Source organism: Sebastes umbrosus, chromosome 3, assembly GCF_015220745.1.
Source record: "Sebastes umbrosus isolate fSebUmb1 chromosome 3, fSebUmb1.pri, whole genome shotgun sequence".
Lineage (NCBI taxonomy): Eukaryota > Metazoa > Chordata > Actinopteri > Perciformes > Sebastidae > Sebastes > Sebastes umbrosus.
This window is the reverse complement of record NC_051271.1, coordinates 21,318,098-21,335,116: the sequence shown is the minus strand read 5'-3', so window position 1 is coordinate 21,335,116 and position 17,019 is coordinate 21,318,098. Positions and strand designations below refer to the sequence as shown.

The 17,019-nt window shown below is 38.8% G+C and overlaps 1 protein-coding gene across 10 annotated transcripts in view; it reads right to left on the bottom strand.

The window, feature by feature from the left end:
* Positions 1-12,307, bottom strand: part of prom1b (prominin 1 b) — a 34,931-nt gene extending 22,624 nt beyond the window's left edge. For 4 of the 10 annotated variants that reach the window (XM_037764525.1, XM_037764524.1, XM_037764531.1 and 1 more), the window contains exon 1: positions 11,687-12,307. In XM_037764525.1, coding sequence (XP_037620453.1) covers positions 11,687-11,963 — 277 coding nt within the window. In that variant the 5' untranslated portion in view covers positions 11,964-12,307. The remainder of the gene's footprint in view (positions 1-11,686) is intronic. The other 6 variants (XM_037764526.1, XM_037764527.1, XM_037764528.1 and 3 more) reach the window with 3 other exon arrangements.
* Between the last annotated feature and the right edge of the window lie 4,712 nt (positions 12,308-17,019).

Here is a 17,019-nt window from a genome sequence, read left to right as displayed (position 1 = left end):
AGCAACATAGCGGACTCCATAAGAGGACCCACTCCCTATGTAGATATGAAGGGCTCATTCTAAGCTAACGAAAACACAACAATTCTTAGCTTCAGGTGATTATACACTAATGAAAATAGTTATGAATATTATATGCCATTTTTGATAATAGATCCCTCGAAATGTTACACACTGTTCCATTAATACAAATACAACTAATATTCAACAACAATCAACTAATAAATGATTATGTATTATTATAGAGTAAGCTAAGTACATAAAATTAGCTCCACCTTTACCAACTAAAACATTAATGATGCTTACATATTAATGAATCAATAATTAGAATCCAATAACATAAAACAATATTTCATATTCTGAAATGGGCCATTCTTTTACTTTTGGGGGAATTAAAGTTCTTAAGCAAAACATCTAAATAATTTGTCCACCATATTTATATAGACATATACATACATATAATACAGTATATGAACATTGGACACTACTAGCTTGGAGCTGAATAGATAGTAAAGGCAATATTTTCCAGTACTTGATATCAGTTTATCTGATCTCTCACATCGAACCAGAAGGAGTATTAAGGTGCTGATATCGACACACGTGATAGAAAAGTGTCTCGCACTACTTTTTCCATTTAAAGCCTCAGTAGAAAGAAAGTTTTTTGCATCATTGGGCAAAAATTCCATAATAACCTTTCAGCATATTGTAATTCAAGTGTTCTGAGAGAAAACTACACTTCTGCACCTCCTCATGGCTCTGTTTTCAGGCTTTAAAAAGCTAGACCATGACGGGAGATGTTGGCCAATCACAGGTCATTTCAGAGAGAGCGTTCCTATTGGCTGTGCTCCGGCTGGTGGGCGGTCCTTGGTATTTCTTCAACTGTTCTCAATATGGCTGCCAGGTCACAAACTTTCTCATTTTAAAGCTAAACAGTACACTACAAGATATTTCTGAAAACATTTGAGGCGGGAAATAGGCATTACAGTAACTAATTCATATTTGATCAGCGCTGCCTAATTTGACCGTTTGATCGGAGTTCGCAAGTGATTGACAGCTGCTCAGAGACGGCAGCTGGACGACAGAGTCCAGATCAGCTCTGACTAGTTGTTTTCCTCCGTCTGTGAAATCCTGCTGATGCCATTAGGAGCACCGGGGCACACCGGAGGACACAGAGGCACAAGATTTTTTTCAGATTACCAGTCTCATGCACTACTGTCAGGATATAGTGACCGTTTTATAAAAATAACTTTTTTGAATCATTTTTACTCCAATTCTACCCACTTCAGCTTTAAAGGCCTTTTCACACCAATAATTAAAACGGAATATTCATTGGGGATTTTTCACGTTCAAACTGAACGAAGCAGAAATTCTTCATTGTTTTTCTAATTTCTAATGCAGCTAATTCATTTAAAAAGATAGAAATTAACTTGTGTGCAGCGACTAAATGGTCAGCTTTTATAACCGCTGGTTCTCCCAACAGAGCAAATCAGCCACCTCCAACACCATGAGTTGTGGCGAAACTAGAAAAAAAACTAGAGAACAATTTACCAAATAAAGATCAGTAATTGAGAACTACTGTTGAACAAGTTTTGAATGAACCGACAAAGAGAAAAAAAAAAAAGAGACAAAAAACGTCTTTGAAATAGAATAACCGATATTGTTAATGTGTTTTTTTTTACAGGATGTCTTCCGATTTTTCACGTCCCAACTTTTCACCACAAGGCTGACACAAATATTCGCATTCTGTGCATTCATATAGCAAGCCTTCTCAGGTTGGTACAGTAGGTGCCTCTGAACTGCACACGGCAAGCAGATGGATTCCAGTTTAGCATATAAAAGCTGACACAGCTGTCACACACACACACACACACACACGCACGCGCACGCACGCACGCACACACACACACACACACACACACACACACACACACACACACACACACACACACACACACACACACACACACACACTGAAACATTGTGCGTCTGTTCTGCCTTCTGTTTACACACATACTGACCGTCAGGTGAGGTGAGAAAGCATGTGTAACTGAAATGTAGTGTGACTAGATTTGTTTGTAATCCTGTTTTTCTCACTTTTAAAATGTTCCAGTAAATGAGGTGAATTGAAGTACTATTACTGTCACTTTGTCTACTATGCTGTTTTGTTTATCCTCTCTCCCCTCATATTTCATATAGGGCTGGAAATAATGATTATCTTCATCATGTAATCTGCCAATTGATTTGAATCTTTTTGTCAATAAAATGTCAGAAAATAGTGAAAAATTCCCATTATAATTTCTCAGAGTCCATGGTGGCGTCTTTAAATTCCTCTGGGGACTCAGTTTATAATATATGAGCGAGGACATTTTTTTTAAAAAGATTTCAGCATTTGAATTTATTTTTTTTAAATAATCAATAAACTAACTAATCCTTCAGCTCTCTCTATATACTGACTAATATCAAAACAAATGGCCACAAGAATACTTGGAACATTTTGTTTAATATACACAGGATAAAAAACAATGGCTTTGGAGTGTGGAGTGTCTCTGAATTAGTCTTTCTGGTGAGTAAAAGGAGCCGAGATTTTGGATATCTTTTATGACCATATGGATAATCCTCTAATCACCATCCTCCTCTCCTGCTGGGAGTTTGCTTTCTTACTCTTCTCAGAACTGTTTATAAAACTGGTTCACCTGCAGGAGACCTCAGACTGTCATGTAGGGTGAAGACTAGGGCTGTCCTCAACCAAAGAAGTTCTTAGTAGACTAACACTTATGTTGATCATCAGTTGATTTAATCAACAGATCTGTGAAACTGAGAATCACACAAAAGCACCACTTTAAATCTTGTGTCGGAAAATGTGCTCATAAGTTTCTTGGAAATAAGTAATTCAGCATGGAAAAAGCATAAAAAACGACTAATCGACTACAGAAATCTTAGTCGACTAAGACCAAAATGATGATTAGTCGACTAATCGACAAAGTGTCGGCAGCCATAGTGAGGACATCTCTCTCTTTTAACTCTGCAGATGCAGCATATGAGCATATCTGAGTCATGTCAATGCCACCTGTTGTTGTTCAGGTACTTAGTTAGCATTAGCCACTGAGGGTAGTTAAGCTTAGACAGCTTAGTTCAGTGAGTGACCCAGTATAAGAGGTAGGTATACTGTAAACGAAAGGAAGAGGAGGGGATAAACAACGTCCACCACTGCCCAACTGTGTCTACTGCAATAGTCAAGATGAGGAACTGGTGTTGTACCTACACATGCATACGTTTTGTGACATTTTCATGTTTTTAGTGTCTGTTGTAAGAGCTACCTTTGATAAACCAACTTTTTTAGTATCATTGTTGTTATTTAACATTTTATGTGTGTCTCCTCGTTTTTTAATTATAAAAAGCCTTTAAAGAAACCCCAGGTGGATCTTTTATTGTTAGATCCACCTGGAAGTAAAACTTCTGTGTAAGATCATTTAATTCTGTTCAATTCAATACAACTTTATTAGTCCACAAGAGTGAGTAAAAACAGACAGGACACAGGCATATGCACACACAGACAATTACAGGAAAACGAGCAGTTTGGGACTTTGTTTGAGCTGATAGTACAGTTGCATTTTAAAAAGTAATGAAAGTCATATTAAAAAATTAAATAAATAAAGATAAAAATAAATAATGAATAGATGCCAACAGCAGACCATCAAACACTGCTGCTACTTAACTGCTGTGATATAAGTCAGAACCAACGACCCTTCCTGTAATGTGTAAATATAGACTTGCATAATCACCTATGCTGACCTGCTCTGAGAGATTACTGGAAGGTGTGGACGAGGCTTTATGAAACCCGACAACCAGCTCCACGTTTTACATTAAAGGCCTCATGTAACGAGTAAAGTCAAAACACTCTCAGCCCAACACACACAAAACACAGAAGACCTTTTGCATTTTCATAACTGCATCCACCCCTTAAAGAAGTTAATTGTGGATTTCATAATTGTATTAGCCAACTTGTTCGTTTTTATGATGCATCTACAGAAAAACTTAAAACACACATAATCTAGCCAAACAGAACAGAAGATAACTATTAGGATTCCCATACAAATGTTGGTCAGTCTCTGCCAATGTGAAGAATCTCTCCAGCTGCCTGGACAGTCAGTAGAGCTGACTTTTAAGGATGCTCAATATATATCAGACGATAATGGTAAATTTGTATTATTATGTATTATTCCAATAATTAAATTATAGCCGATAAATTATGGGCTGATAGTACAAAGCCAAATTGCTTTCATTAACTTAACAAGCTCAGCATCTACACATTCCGATACAATAGGTGGTGGTATGCACCTTTAAAGTTGGTTTGCGATCCGCCAATAAACACAGAGAAAGAGAAGAAGAACAAACGCAGTACGCTGACTAGGGAGCCAAACATGACGTTGCCGGTGTTTTTCACAGTCTCAGAGGAAGACAACAGGACTGCAATTTGTAATACAAGTTTTTTTGATGTACTTTACTAGAAAACATAAATTAACTGTTCTTTGTTTTTGTTGTGTTAACAATAGTGATGTCAGTTATGGAATATTAAATCATCCATCTTTGCCCGCTACATTTTAGCCTTTCTTACCCTCATGTGTGCATAAACTGCAGGTTATTAACTTCTATTTAAAATATAAAAATGTAAAATTATTGGTTATCTTATCAGTATTGGCCATGAGAAGCAGTTAATAATCGGTTATCGGTATCAGCTAAAAAATATCCATATCAGACCTTAACACTTTGAACTCTTTTTGGAGGAAGCAAGTTAAATCACAGTGACCCTGCTGGAGAAATGTTTCAGAGTACATTCAATGATTTAAACAAAATCAGAAGACAGTTAGGGGAATATGGTGCTGGAAAAATACATTATTTATCTATGATGCCTGCAAGCTATGGTATTAGCTAGATTTTCAAGTGGTGGATGTTAGTGGTGCTCTTTGGGTCATCATCCCTTAAAATGAAGCAATATCTACTTGCGACTTGCAAACGTTTATTTATTTATTTAAAAAACATGAATATTTGTTCTAGACACATTTCTTTTGCAGTTAACCGTTTTTGTGACCCCTCAGATTTATCACGTAACCCCTTCGCAGGGGTCCTGATCCCCAGGTTGGGAACCACTGCTTTATAGTTACGTCGAGACAGCATTTGGACAGACATCGTCTTGATTTAAATGGGGTTAAAGTAAGTTTAACATCGGGGTGACAGAGTGAGATTGATGCTCTAAAAGTGAAAAGAGCCAGGGTCACTGCTTTACTAAAATGTTGTGGGCTGCAGTTCAAAGGTGTTAATGGTTTGCCAAAGTACAGTTATGTAACACTTACTGTTTGTTACTTTAAATAGTACAGTATGTTTTACTCAGTATTAGCCTATGTATTTTTATGGCACCAGGAGCTAAAGAAAGTTACACAGTCCACTGTGAGCTGGAGCAAAGCGACTAAGAGGATTATTGTGGTCTTTTCCTCTGTTTGCACCGGACACTTCATTAAGGGCTTCCTACAAGAAATAATTTTTCAAGTTCAGATAAAGAGAGATAGAGACTGCTACAATTATTTTCATTATCGATTAATCTGCCCATCATTTCCTTGATTAATTGACTGATTGTTTGGTCTATAAAATATCATAAAATATATATTTAATTTACTATCATAAGTATAAGAATATCAGCAAATATTTGAGAGGCAGTGTTTTTTTTGTCATTTTTGCTAAAAAGAAATTACAATATATTGATCTTCAAAATTGTTGCTCATCAATTTTCTGTCAATTGAATTATCAATTAATCAATGTGTCTCGTTTCAGGTCTACAAGAGACGCCCAAAGTACATGCTGTCCAGTCTCCCATCAAGAACAATAAAAAGCGCATGAAAGATGAACGGCAGCTGCAATGTAAGATGCAGATGTGCAAAGTGGATGTTAAACTGGATTTTTGGAAGGATTAATTCCTCCCTTGCCAGCACACATATCCTTATCATGCAACTAATTTGGCTTTCTCTGATTTAAGACATTTGCTTCCTGATAAACAACCTGTTTTTTCAACCAATCACAGTAATTAAAGCAAACAGACAAGTACCAGGACTATGACCCACTTTCAGTATGTGTGTGTATGTGTGTGTGACAATGCCATCTGTAGCAGTGGTAGCTGTGCAGTTTTAGCATTAGCCCCGTGGATGCTAATCCTCTAATCTACCCTGTGTATCAGAGGGATAAGACACGGCCTCCTCGCACAGTGAAAGAGTCCGAAATGCTTCTTCATCATAAAAACAACCGTCACACAGATCCGTAAATGTAGATGAGCGAGTCAGGAGAAGGAATAGTTCGACCTTAAACAATCCAGTTGATCTGACAAAATCAATCAATCAATACCTTTGCTCAATCTTCCTGACATCGATTGGATCTTTCTCCACATTAACCTCAACTCAACCTTAGAACCTGTCACCTCTGGGACAGCTAATTATAACCCAATTGGAAGCTATTATAAGCTAATTGGACAGCAGCACTACGGGAAGCACTATTTGAAGCAAGACTGGTATCAATATAACACTGTACTGTACCACCAAGGAAACCAATGTGTTTATGATTAAATTAAGAGCATAAAATTGTTTATCTAGCTCTTATTGTTGCCAATTTTGCTCTCAAAGTGCAACAGATTGAAGCGTTTAACTTTTAAATGTAACTAACAAAGGGGTAGGGTGAATATTCCTATATTTTTTCATATTGCAATATATATACAGTATATAGCAGAACAAAATATTGCAATATCAGCTTTTTCCAACATTGTGCAGCTCTATTTTGTACATTAGCAGGAATGTAGCACAGAATGGAAGTGAAAATATTGATCAAAATAATCATGATATCAATATTGATCAAAATAATCATGATAATCATTTTGGACATAATTGTGCAGCCATACTCAGTTGCCCTTTTGTACAGTTTAATGTAGCACGTTAGCTTGCCAATATTGTATAAATTATGTGTACATAATAGCTGGACAATATGTCCAAAACCTGTTTCCTGTGTAAGTTAATGTTATACTGTTCTTTGTGCTGTTTTTGGTATAGTAAAGGACTTGATTCTATGGCTGTGTATTTTCAACCTCACCTTCACAGAATGAGAAACTATGTGGATCAAACCCAAGAAATTAGCCTACTATTGTCCATAACTCATATACAGACCCTAGAGATACTAATAAGACTAGTATAAATGCTGAATATACTTTATAAAAGACTACACTACAACACCAAGCCATACCAGTGAGTTAACTAGTCCTGTTCTTCAGGCAACTCAGTGTACGCAGTATGAACATACATGAGTTAACAGCTTGTGTTATCTCATAAAGCTGGAAAAGAGGGAAAAATATTTGTCATATTTGTCTTTTACTCATAAAAGTACATACACAGCTGTGCTCCATATAGAGCAGGGCTGCCTCAAGTGAGGCCCGTGGGCCAAAATTGGCCGGCCATAAGGTTTGATTTGGCCCACCAGATGTTTCTAGCGGGGGAAAAAAATAATTAAGTAAGGGATAATGTACAGCCAGCCAGTCAGTGTTGTGAAAGAATCCCGACAGGGCAATGCTGCACAGCAATGACCCACTAGCTGTACATTATCCCGCTTATTACACGACTACTTACTTATGAAATCAATATTTTGACACAAAAACGGTCCGCCAGAGTCCGACATCAGAGCTGCACCAATAGCAACGGTCTGTAATACAGAAATTACAGACCGCAGAATGCTGTGATCGACCAATCGGAATCGAGTATTCAACACAGCCGTGTAATACAAAATAATAATAATATAAATTGCTGTTCATGCTGTTTTATTTTTTTGTGAGGTAAAAATTATTTTCAATTTAAATATGTAAAGAGTGGTACAAGGACAAAAAAACATTTAAAAAAAAAAAAAGCATTTCCAAAATTAAAGCTGCAGTGGGTAAATATGGGGCAAATATGATTAAAAAAAATATTTTTATAAAACGGTCACTATATCCTGACAGTAGTGTATGAGACAGGTAATCTGAAAAAAATCATGTTCCTCTTTGTCCTCCAGTGCTCCTAATGGCATCTGCAAGATTTCACAGACCGGAGGAAAACAACCAATCAGAGCTGAGCCTGATTCTGCTGTCTACGAGCAACTGTCAATCACTCGTGAACTCCGATCAAACAGTCAAACCAGGCAGCGCTGATCAAATATGAATCAATATATATTCAATATATATTCAATATTCAATCAATATATTACTGTAATGCCTATTTCTCGACTTAAATGTTTTCAGAAACATCTTGTAGTGTACTGTTAAGCTGTAAAATGAGAAAGTATGTGACCTGGCAGCCACGTTGAGAACAGCTGAAGAAATACCGAGCCCCGCCCACCAGCCGGAGCACAGCCAATAGGAACACTCTCTCTCTGAAATGACCTGTGATTGGCCAAAGTCTCCCGTCACGGGCTAGATTTTTTAAAGCCTGAAAACAGAGCCATGAAGAGGTGCAGAAGTGTAGTTTTCTCTCAGAGCACTTGAATTACAATATGCTGAAAGGTTATTATGGAATTTTTGCCCAATGATGACAAAATAGTTCTGCCTACTGAAGCATTAAGAGACCTTGGTATCCTAGTACTATTTTGCATCTTAACAATACAATGAAATACAAGTTTGCTTTCGGCCCGTGGCCAAAACCTGGTATAAAGTGAAGAGAAAGAAAACAAAAAATGTGACCCTGGCTACAATTTGGGGGTAGTATAAAAAAAAATGTTGTAAAGAGCTATTATGATTAGCATGATAATAAATGTTAATAAAGAGAGGAATAAACCAAACCAAATAATTTATTCAGAGTTTATTATTTCAGATTCTTACGTGTGCCAAAGGCTGTACGATGACATAAATATCAGACTTTGTTTAAAACTGTCTTAGCAAACATTTAGGTTTTGCTTCACTCTGTTGCTGCCGAGTTCGTTAAGTGAATGATGTTGGTTTACGGTCAGCTGAACCTGCCAAACCTCATGGCTTAAGTAATGCAGGTGTAAACAGTGTGATAATGAACCAAGAGGCACGTATGTGCATTGTGTTTGATGTGTGTGAGCAACATGCATGATTTTGGGCATAGTTACAGTATGATCTGTGATGTGGGAGTGTGTGACGCTGACATGACATCCAGGTGGTCTCTACCTGTGCGTGTGTATGACAGTAATTCATACTGGAAAGTCCCTGGCAGTAGCAGCATATGGTCCAGTGGATTAAGGTATTATGCGGTGATGCAGGTGACTGAGAAAGCCTCCTCTAATCGCTGATCTGCTAATTGATTACCCAGCCAGCGGCACTAACCCTGGACACCAAAATGGCAGCAACTTAAAACTTTCAATCCTATTGCACTATGTCATCCTCCAACGTGACCACTCATAGTTGTATACGGCACAAACAAACCACTTTAAGTTGGTTGTAGCTCTGTTTAGTCATCACTGGATTGTACGACACCAAGCGGCCAAGAGAGCAACATTCCCTATTGATCAAGTGACAGACCCTAATCACCTTTTAATCACCTCAATAATGTTAATCATTTACAGCTATAGATCCAATTAATCTGCTCATAACATTGGTTTATGACCTCAATAATCACACCTCATCAATGCATGCAGTCGCTCCGTACATGTGCTCTTTTGACCCAGTAGCATTTTATGAAGGAGTGTTTTTCTGAAGTCATGCGTTGAATCAGCCATGATATGGCACAGATTTACACTCGGAGAGAGAATATAGATACAGCGGCGTGCCAATAATTCCTGCAACAGCCATCTCTCTGAGGTTTTCAGTGTCTTTTGGACTTTGTTTGTTTTGTTTGTTTAGATTATGACGTAAAACAAGTCAGTCAGAGTCTGTGATGCTACAGAGACAGGTCAGTGGCTTCCAACCTTTATGACTTGTGACACCTCAACACAGGTTATGGCTTGGCAAGTTTAAGTCCAAAGAGTTAGTTTTCCTTCTTAGATTTTTGAGATCTAAAGATGTGTAAATATCCAGTATTTTACCAATATTTTTGCATATTCTATGTAGGGTATATATTTATTTTTCTATGTATACTGAGCATCCTTGGCACAAAAGTAGTTCTGCTTTATCTTATCTTACTTTATTTTACCACTAACTTAATTGTGACTCTATCTAAATTATTTTGGGTCTCAAATTTTGGTTAGTGGCCATCCAAAAACAGTTATGTGGCCAATAGAAAACATTTGCAGTGACAATAAAGCTAAAATTCTTAATTAGGTCACTAAATCAGAGGGGGTCACATAATTTAGTGTAACACCTGTTATACAGCCACAGGAACACACATAATTTACATAATCACATAATTTAGTGTAACACCTGTTATACAGCCACAGGAACACACATAATTTACATAAGGTTATTTAATAGTAATTTTAGCTGTGTTAATATGTGTTTATCCAGAATGAGGAGACAAAGTAAAGCCCTGACTGTTCTCCTGTGTCCTCGTGTGAGAGGGATAAGAGCCCGAGTGAAGATGGAGGAGTATGGGTGAAGATGGAGGACCATCGGTGAAGATGGAGGAATATGAAGATGGAGGAATATGAGTGAAGATGGCGGAATATGGGTGAAGATGGAGGAGTATGGGTGAAGATGGAGGAGTATGGGTGCAAAGGAGGAGTATGGGTGAAGATGGATGAGTATGGGTGAAGATGGAGGAGCATGGGTGAAGATGGAGGAATATGGCTGAAGATGGAGGAGTTTTGTTGAAGATGGAGGAATATGGGTGGGGAACATGGATGTATGGGTGAAGATGGAGGAGTATGGGTGGGGGACATGGATGTATGGGTGGGGAACATGGATGTATGGGTGGGGAACATGGATGTATTGGTGGGGAACATGGATGTATGGGTGGGGAACATGGAAGTATGGGTGAAGATGGATGTATGGGTGGAGAACATGGATGTATATGGGTGGGGAACATGGATGTATGGGTGAAGATGAAGGAGTATGGGTGGGGAACATGGATGTATGGGTGGGGAACATGGATGCATGGGTGAAGATGGAGGAGTATGGGTGAGGGTGGAGGAGTATGGGTGAAGATGGAGGACTATGGGTGGGGATGGAGGAGTATGATGGAGGAGTATGGGTGAAGATGGAGGACTGTGGGTGATGATGGAGGAGTATGGGTGAAGATGGAGGAGTATGGGTGATGATGGAGGAGTATGGGTGAAGATGGAGGAGTATGGGTGAAGATGGAGGAGTATGGGTGATGATGGAGGAGTATGGGTGAAGATGGAGGAGTATGGGTGATGATGGAGGAGTATGGGTGAAGATGGAGGACTATGGGTGAAGATGGAGGACTATGGGTGTAGATGGAGGAGTATGGGTGATGATGGAGGAGTATGGGTGATGATGGAGGAGTATGGGTGAAGATGGAGGACTATGGGTGTAGATGGAGGAGTATGGGTGATGATGGAGGAGTATGGGTGAAGATGGAGGAATATGGGTGATGATGGAGGAATATGGGTGATGATGGAGGAATATGGGTGAAGATGGAGGACTATGGGTGAAGATGGAGGAGTATGGGTGATGATGGAGGAGTATGGGTGAAGATGGAGGAATATGGGTGAAGATGGAGGAATATGGGTGATGATGGAGGAATATGGGTGAAGATGGAGGATATGATCTCACCTTTGGGGAAGGGGTGCGGTTGAATAACGTAGAGAAACGCGTGGACCATGTGGAAGAGGATGCCTATGGGTCCTGGCTCGTAGTAAGCGTGGGTGTCATAAACCGCCGCCGGTACAAACCCAAAATCCAACGGCTCCACCGGTGGAGGGGACCGCTGTCTGCGGGAGTCCAGCCGGGCCTCTACCGGGGGGGTCCAGTCACTCTCCTCCGGCTGCTGCTGCTCTCCGCTGGTGGACCCCCAGCAGAGCAGCAGGACCAGCCACCTGCTCCACAACATGGCTCAGACAAGTCCACTAAAAGAAGAGTTAAAACTCCGAGCCCCGGTCAGAGAGGACAGAGACGTGAGAGGACACCTGTCTGTCTCTCTTGGTGGTTTATCCCAACAGCTCACTAACAAACCGTCTAACGGTTAAAACTTTCAAACTTAACATCCAACGGTCGAGGTTCGAGCAGCCGTTAGAGCAGCCGTTAACTCCTGGTTTCTCGGTAACGGCTCAACGCAGACATGTTCCCGGAGGTCTTCGTGCTCGTTATCCCGGTTGTCCCAGTGTCCTGTCCTCACTCTCACCGGACGGACGAGTAGCCTAATCCCGCGTGCACGCAAAGCCCCAAGAACGCTCGTGCTCGCCGGGTGCTTCTGTGGCGCGCGACACACTGCGCGCGGGGACCAATCACCTGTTGTCATCTGTTACAACTACCAGCAGTGGTGGAAAGTAATCAAGTACATTTACTCAAGTACTGGACTTCACTACAGCTTTGTACTTTACTTGAGTATTTCTATTTTTCTGCTACTTTAATACATCTACTCCAGAGTCAAATATTATACGTTTTACTATAGATATATATATATATATATACTTTAATACATCTACTCCACTGCATTCCAGAGTCAAATATTATACGTTTTACTATATATATATATATATATATATATATATATATATATATATATATATATATATATTTTAATACAGCTACTCCACTGCATTTCAGAGTCAAATATTATACGTTTTACTATATATATATATATATATATATATATATATACTTTAATACATCTACTCCACTGCAATTCAGAGTCAAATATTATTCTTTTTACTCCACTAGGCCAAGATAGATAGCAATATTAAAGTGATGTATACATTATTGCATTAATATTCACATTCCAATCATATAATATGGCCTACATTATTCTGAAATGAGCTAAAATGAGTACTTTTACTTCACTAAAAATTTAAATGCATGACTTTTACTTGTAACTCAGTATTTTTTACATGACTGTAAAGGTTATAAACAGTCAACCTTATTTAACCACCAGATTAAGTCACTGTACAATACATCAACATGCACCTGTTCTATATCAACCATTTCATTTAAATTAGAGCTTTAACGATTAATCGATTAATTGTCAAACATTAAATTAATCACCAACGATTTTGATAATTGATTAATCAGTTTGCGTAATTAAAACAAAAAATAAAAAGTCATAATTCTGTGATTTCAGCTTCTAAAATGTGAATATTTTCTGGTTTCTTTACTCCTCTATGACAGTAAACTGAATATCTTTGAGTTGTGGGCAAAACAAGACATTTGACAAAGGTCATCTTTGGCTTTGGGAAACACATTGTTCACCATTTTCTGACATTTTATAGACCAAACAAGTAAGGGATTAATCAAGAAAATAATCGACAATGAAAATAATTGTTATGCAGCTAACTTAAATTCATGGTTTCTACATAATATTGTTTATCACATACTTTCTTTTTTATACCGTCACTGTCATGTATTTTGAGACACAGTAATTGACTCCAATGATGACACACTATCATTTGTGAATAGGGCCGGACTATAATGTTTATGTTTATACAGCCAAGAGTTGAAGTGTGTCTGTGTTTTTACACCTGAGCAGTAGAGGTCAGATAGCGTTATGCCGTCCGTTTATGAGAGAATCCAACTATTTACATAATCTCAGTGGGTCTCTCGTATGAACGTGAGGCAGGTCATTGACTCTACACTGTGGTCACTGAGCAGCTGACCTTCAGCTCTGAGGTTGATCAGATAGACGGTCAAGGCTAGTGAAATTTCGGCGAGCACACAGGGCTTGAGTTCAAAAAAGGGAAAACCCAAAGTTCAGTTAAAAAGTAACATTATAGCCGGTTTAAGTCTTTGATGTGTCAGCGGTCTCTTTCATCCTCGCATGCTCACACACTTTACGATATACTACACTATGGAAGTTTACCACTATGGAAGTATATTACACTGGTTAAATGTAAATGTGAAGTATGTTGACGTAATCAGGAAAACACAAGTCATGTATCCAGAAGCAGATAATTTATCAGAGTTGGACCCTGGAAAAAAAAAAAAAGTCCCCCTGTGTGTGTGAATGACTGTGATGACAGACACCCCCTCCAAATGCCCATTCAGGGGGAACAGTGGACTGCAGTGTTTGCCCTGTGAACAGAGCCGGCACTGACTACTTTCAGTGAAACACCCGCCACTGTTCCCGTCACACACACACACACACGATCACACAACACATCACACGAGAAAGGGTTACAAAACAAAATCCTGTTTTATTCTCCTTCTACCACGTAGGAGATTTGTTACATAGATGGGTTGTACATGAAAAATAAAAAAACAACGAAATATTCGGTTCATACATATAGTATGTCTTTAGGAAGTGAGATCCATCCATGCACTGCAAATGATCTCTCACACACACGCACGCACACACATCGCTCTGTTGTAATGCATACACATTTTTAATCCTTTGCTCACAAGACTGCAGGTATTGACTGTCCTTCCTATAGTAAGGTTGGACTTTGCCTGTGTTTGTGCCCCTCATGTAGTACCCTCATCTTTTTTTTCTGAACAACAAATACTTGTCAATCTTTGAAAAACCCAGAGTACTAGTGATAAACAGTGTGGGATTCTTTGTTTGCCTCCCAGTCAAGGGTTTTTCCTTCTACACGCCTGTTATGAACAATTTATGTTGTGCAATGCCTATTTAATTTCCCAAGTTGCAACTCTATTTCCTTCCCAGGTAGCCGGAAATGAATAATATTCTCACTTATTTTGCGAGAAAAAAAACCAAAACACATATTTAGTATATAAAAAGAATTAAAATAATATAAAGTAACATCGATATAGACAAATACTGTATGTGTAATAATACATTTTGGTTCATAAAGTACAAATCGAGCAAGGAGATATGTTATTTTTGGCTAGTTTGGATTAAGAAAACAGAGTTGCAACTTGGGAAACAAGTAAAAATGTTTATTATTGTGTAGCGAACAGAATATTTCTTTTAATTCAGATTGTTATAGTTTTTGAAGATTCTGGAAATATCTTCGGAGCAGCAATATGTAAGGGATAATGTACAGCGATTTGGTCATTGTTGTGAAATAAACCCCGACAGGGTGATGCGGCACCCCGACGCGAAGGTTTATTTCAGAACAATGACCCGTTAGTTGTACATTATCCCGCTTATTACACGGCTACTTACGTAAGAAATCAATAATTTGACACAAAAACGGTCCGCCAAAGACCGACATCAGAACTGCGCCCATAAAGAAATAACAGACCGTAGAACGCTGTGATTGACCAATCAGAATCGAGTATCCAACAAAGCCGTGTAATAAGTATTAAAATCTGGGTTTTTCAAAGATCACCAGGTGTTTCTTTTTTGAAAAAACAAATGTTTAGCACCGTGGCTCAAATGTAATGAAATGGGTATTGGCATGAGAGGCAAAACTTGAGGCTAAGTTGAGCTTATGCTTTTACCCCGGACATGCAGCTCCTGGCACTTCACACCAGAGTTATATGATAAATTGAATCCGTCAAACAGTGCCTCCAGCTTTCACAGCATCTTAAGACTGTTGGGTACAAGCATTTAGAAAGAGCTTCTTCCAATAACAGACAGCAGCTGATGACCACCAAACAATGCCAGCAACCTTAACACCTCTTCCTAACATACAGCAAGCGAGCAAACTTGGGTGAATGGAGTGCGAAAAATTGTCTATATACTATAAGCGATGTCACACTATTATATAGAGAGAGTGATATTGATTAACTGTCAGTTACTTTCAGCGTCGGTTTTGACCAGTGAAAATAGGTTGAAGGTGCGCAAAACCTTGCATAAATAAAGCCAGGGTGAGCGGATTTTTTAAACAAGCAACACATCGCTTTGCCCATTCGCTGACGCACGGAGAAGGTAAGGACATCTTCATTGGGATAAACTGAAACAATCTGATGTTCGCTCATTCGCATTGCCTCCAGTTAAGAAGAGGTGTTAGGGTTCAAACCTGACTTTTCCTATTGTACAGCTCTCTGGCAAATAAAAATAGCTGGGTTCACACAATGCTGATATGATCCTCTGCCTAGTTTCTTGTTATTTAGAGGTGATTCATCCTCATCACTGTGTCTCAGCCTTCAGGTATCCTTGAACACTTCACCTGCATACATGTAATCTGAATTATTTTTCATATCACCGTCACGATAATGGTAACAAACTGCAAAACATGTTGAATTGATGCTGGTATGCCAGTGTCACCAGCACGTTCTCTTTCCCAGAGCGTAAATTACAGACACTTTGTCACGCCCATCTGCATTTGATACCAACGCTCAAGCACCCTTTAGCGCCGGTATGAGACGCACCGGGCTTTCCATTAACTACAATGTAAAGTCACATTTTCACTGTAATTTTAAGCCCAACCATGTAGTTTTTTACCAAACCTAACTAAGTGGTTTTGTTGCCTGAACCTTAGCAAGTGGTTTTGTTTAATTAATAACGTTAAGCACGTGTTATTGCGACTGAAAAGTAACGCCAAGGGGTCTGACCAAGCACCAGTATGTGACAAGTTGAGATGAGAACGTGTTGGTGTCACTCACCATGTATTTGAAATGAGACGAAGAACACAGTGGTGTTACACCAACATGTGATTATCTGTAGGCTACATGCTTGAATGATCAGTGTACACATGAAGCATATTAAAAAAGAAAAAATCACATAAAAATGAAATAACTTGTCTGGCTTGGAGTCCACATCAAAATAAATACTTGAGTCTTTACAAAGAGGCATCATCTTATCTCAGTGCTTCAAAGTAACAATATCAACACAAATTGCATGAAACTAAAAACCTACAAACTTTTATCTATGTCTAAAAGAAAACATCGCTTCTGTGACCAAAGCCATTGCACTCATGCCAGACTGTAGTGTCGCTGCTGCCATGTCTGACAGCTATACGAACATCTGGGCTCATCACAGTAACTCACTTTAAACAATGATGTGTCGTTGTGTGTGTGTGTGTCTGCAGAACAATTTGGAGATTTCA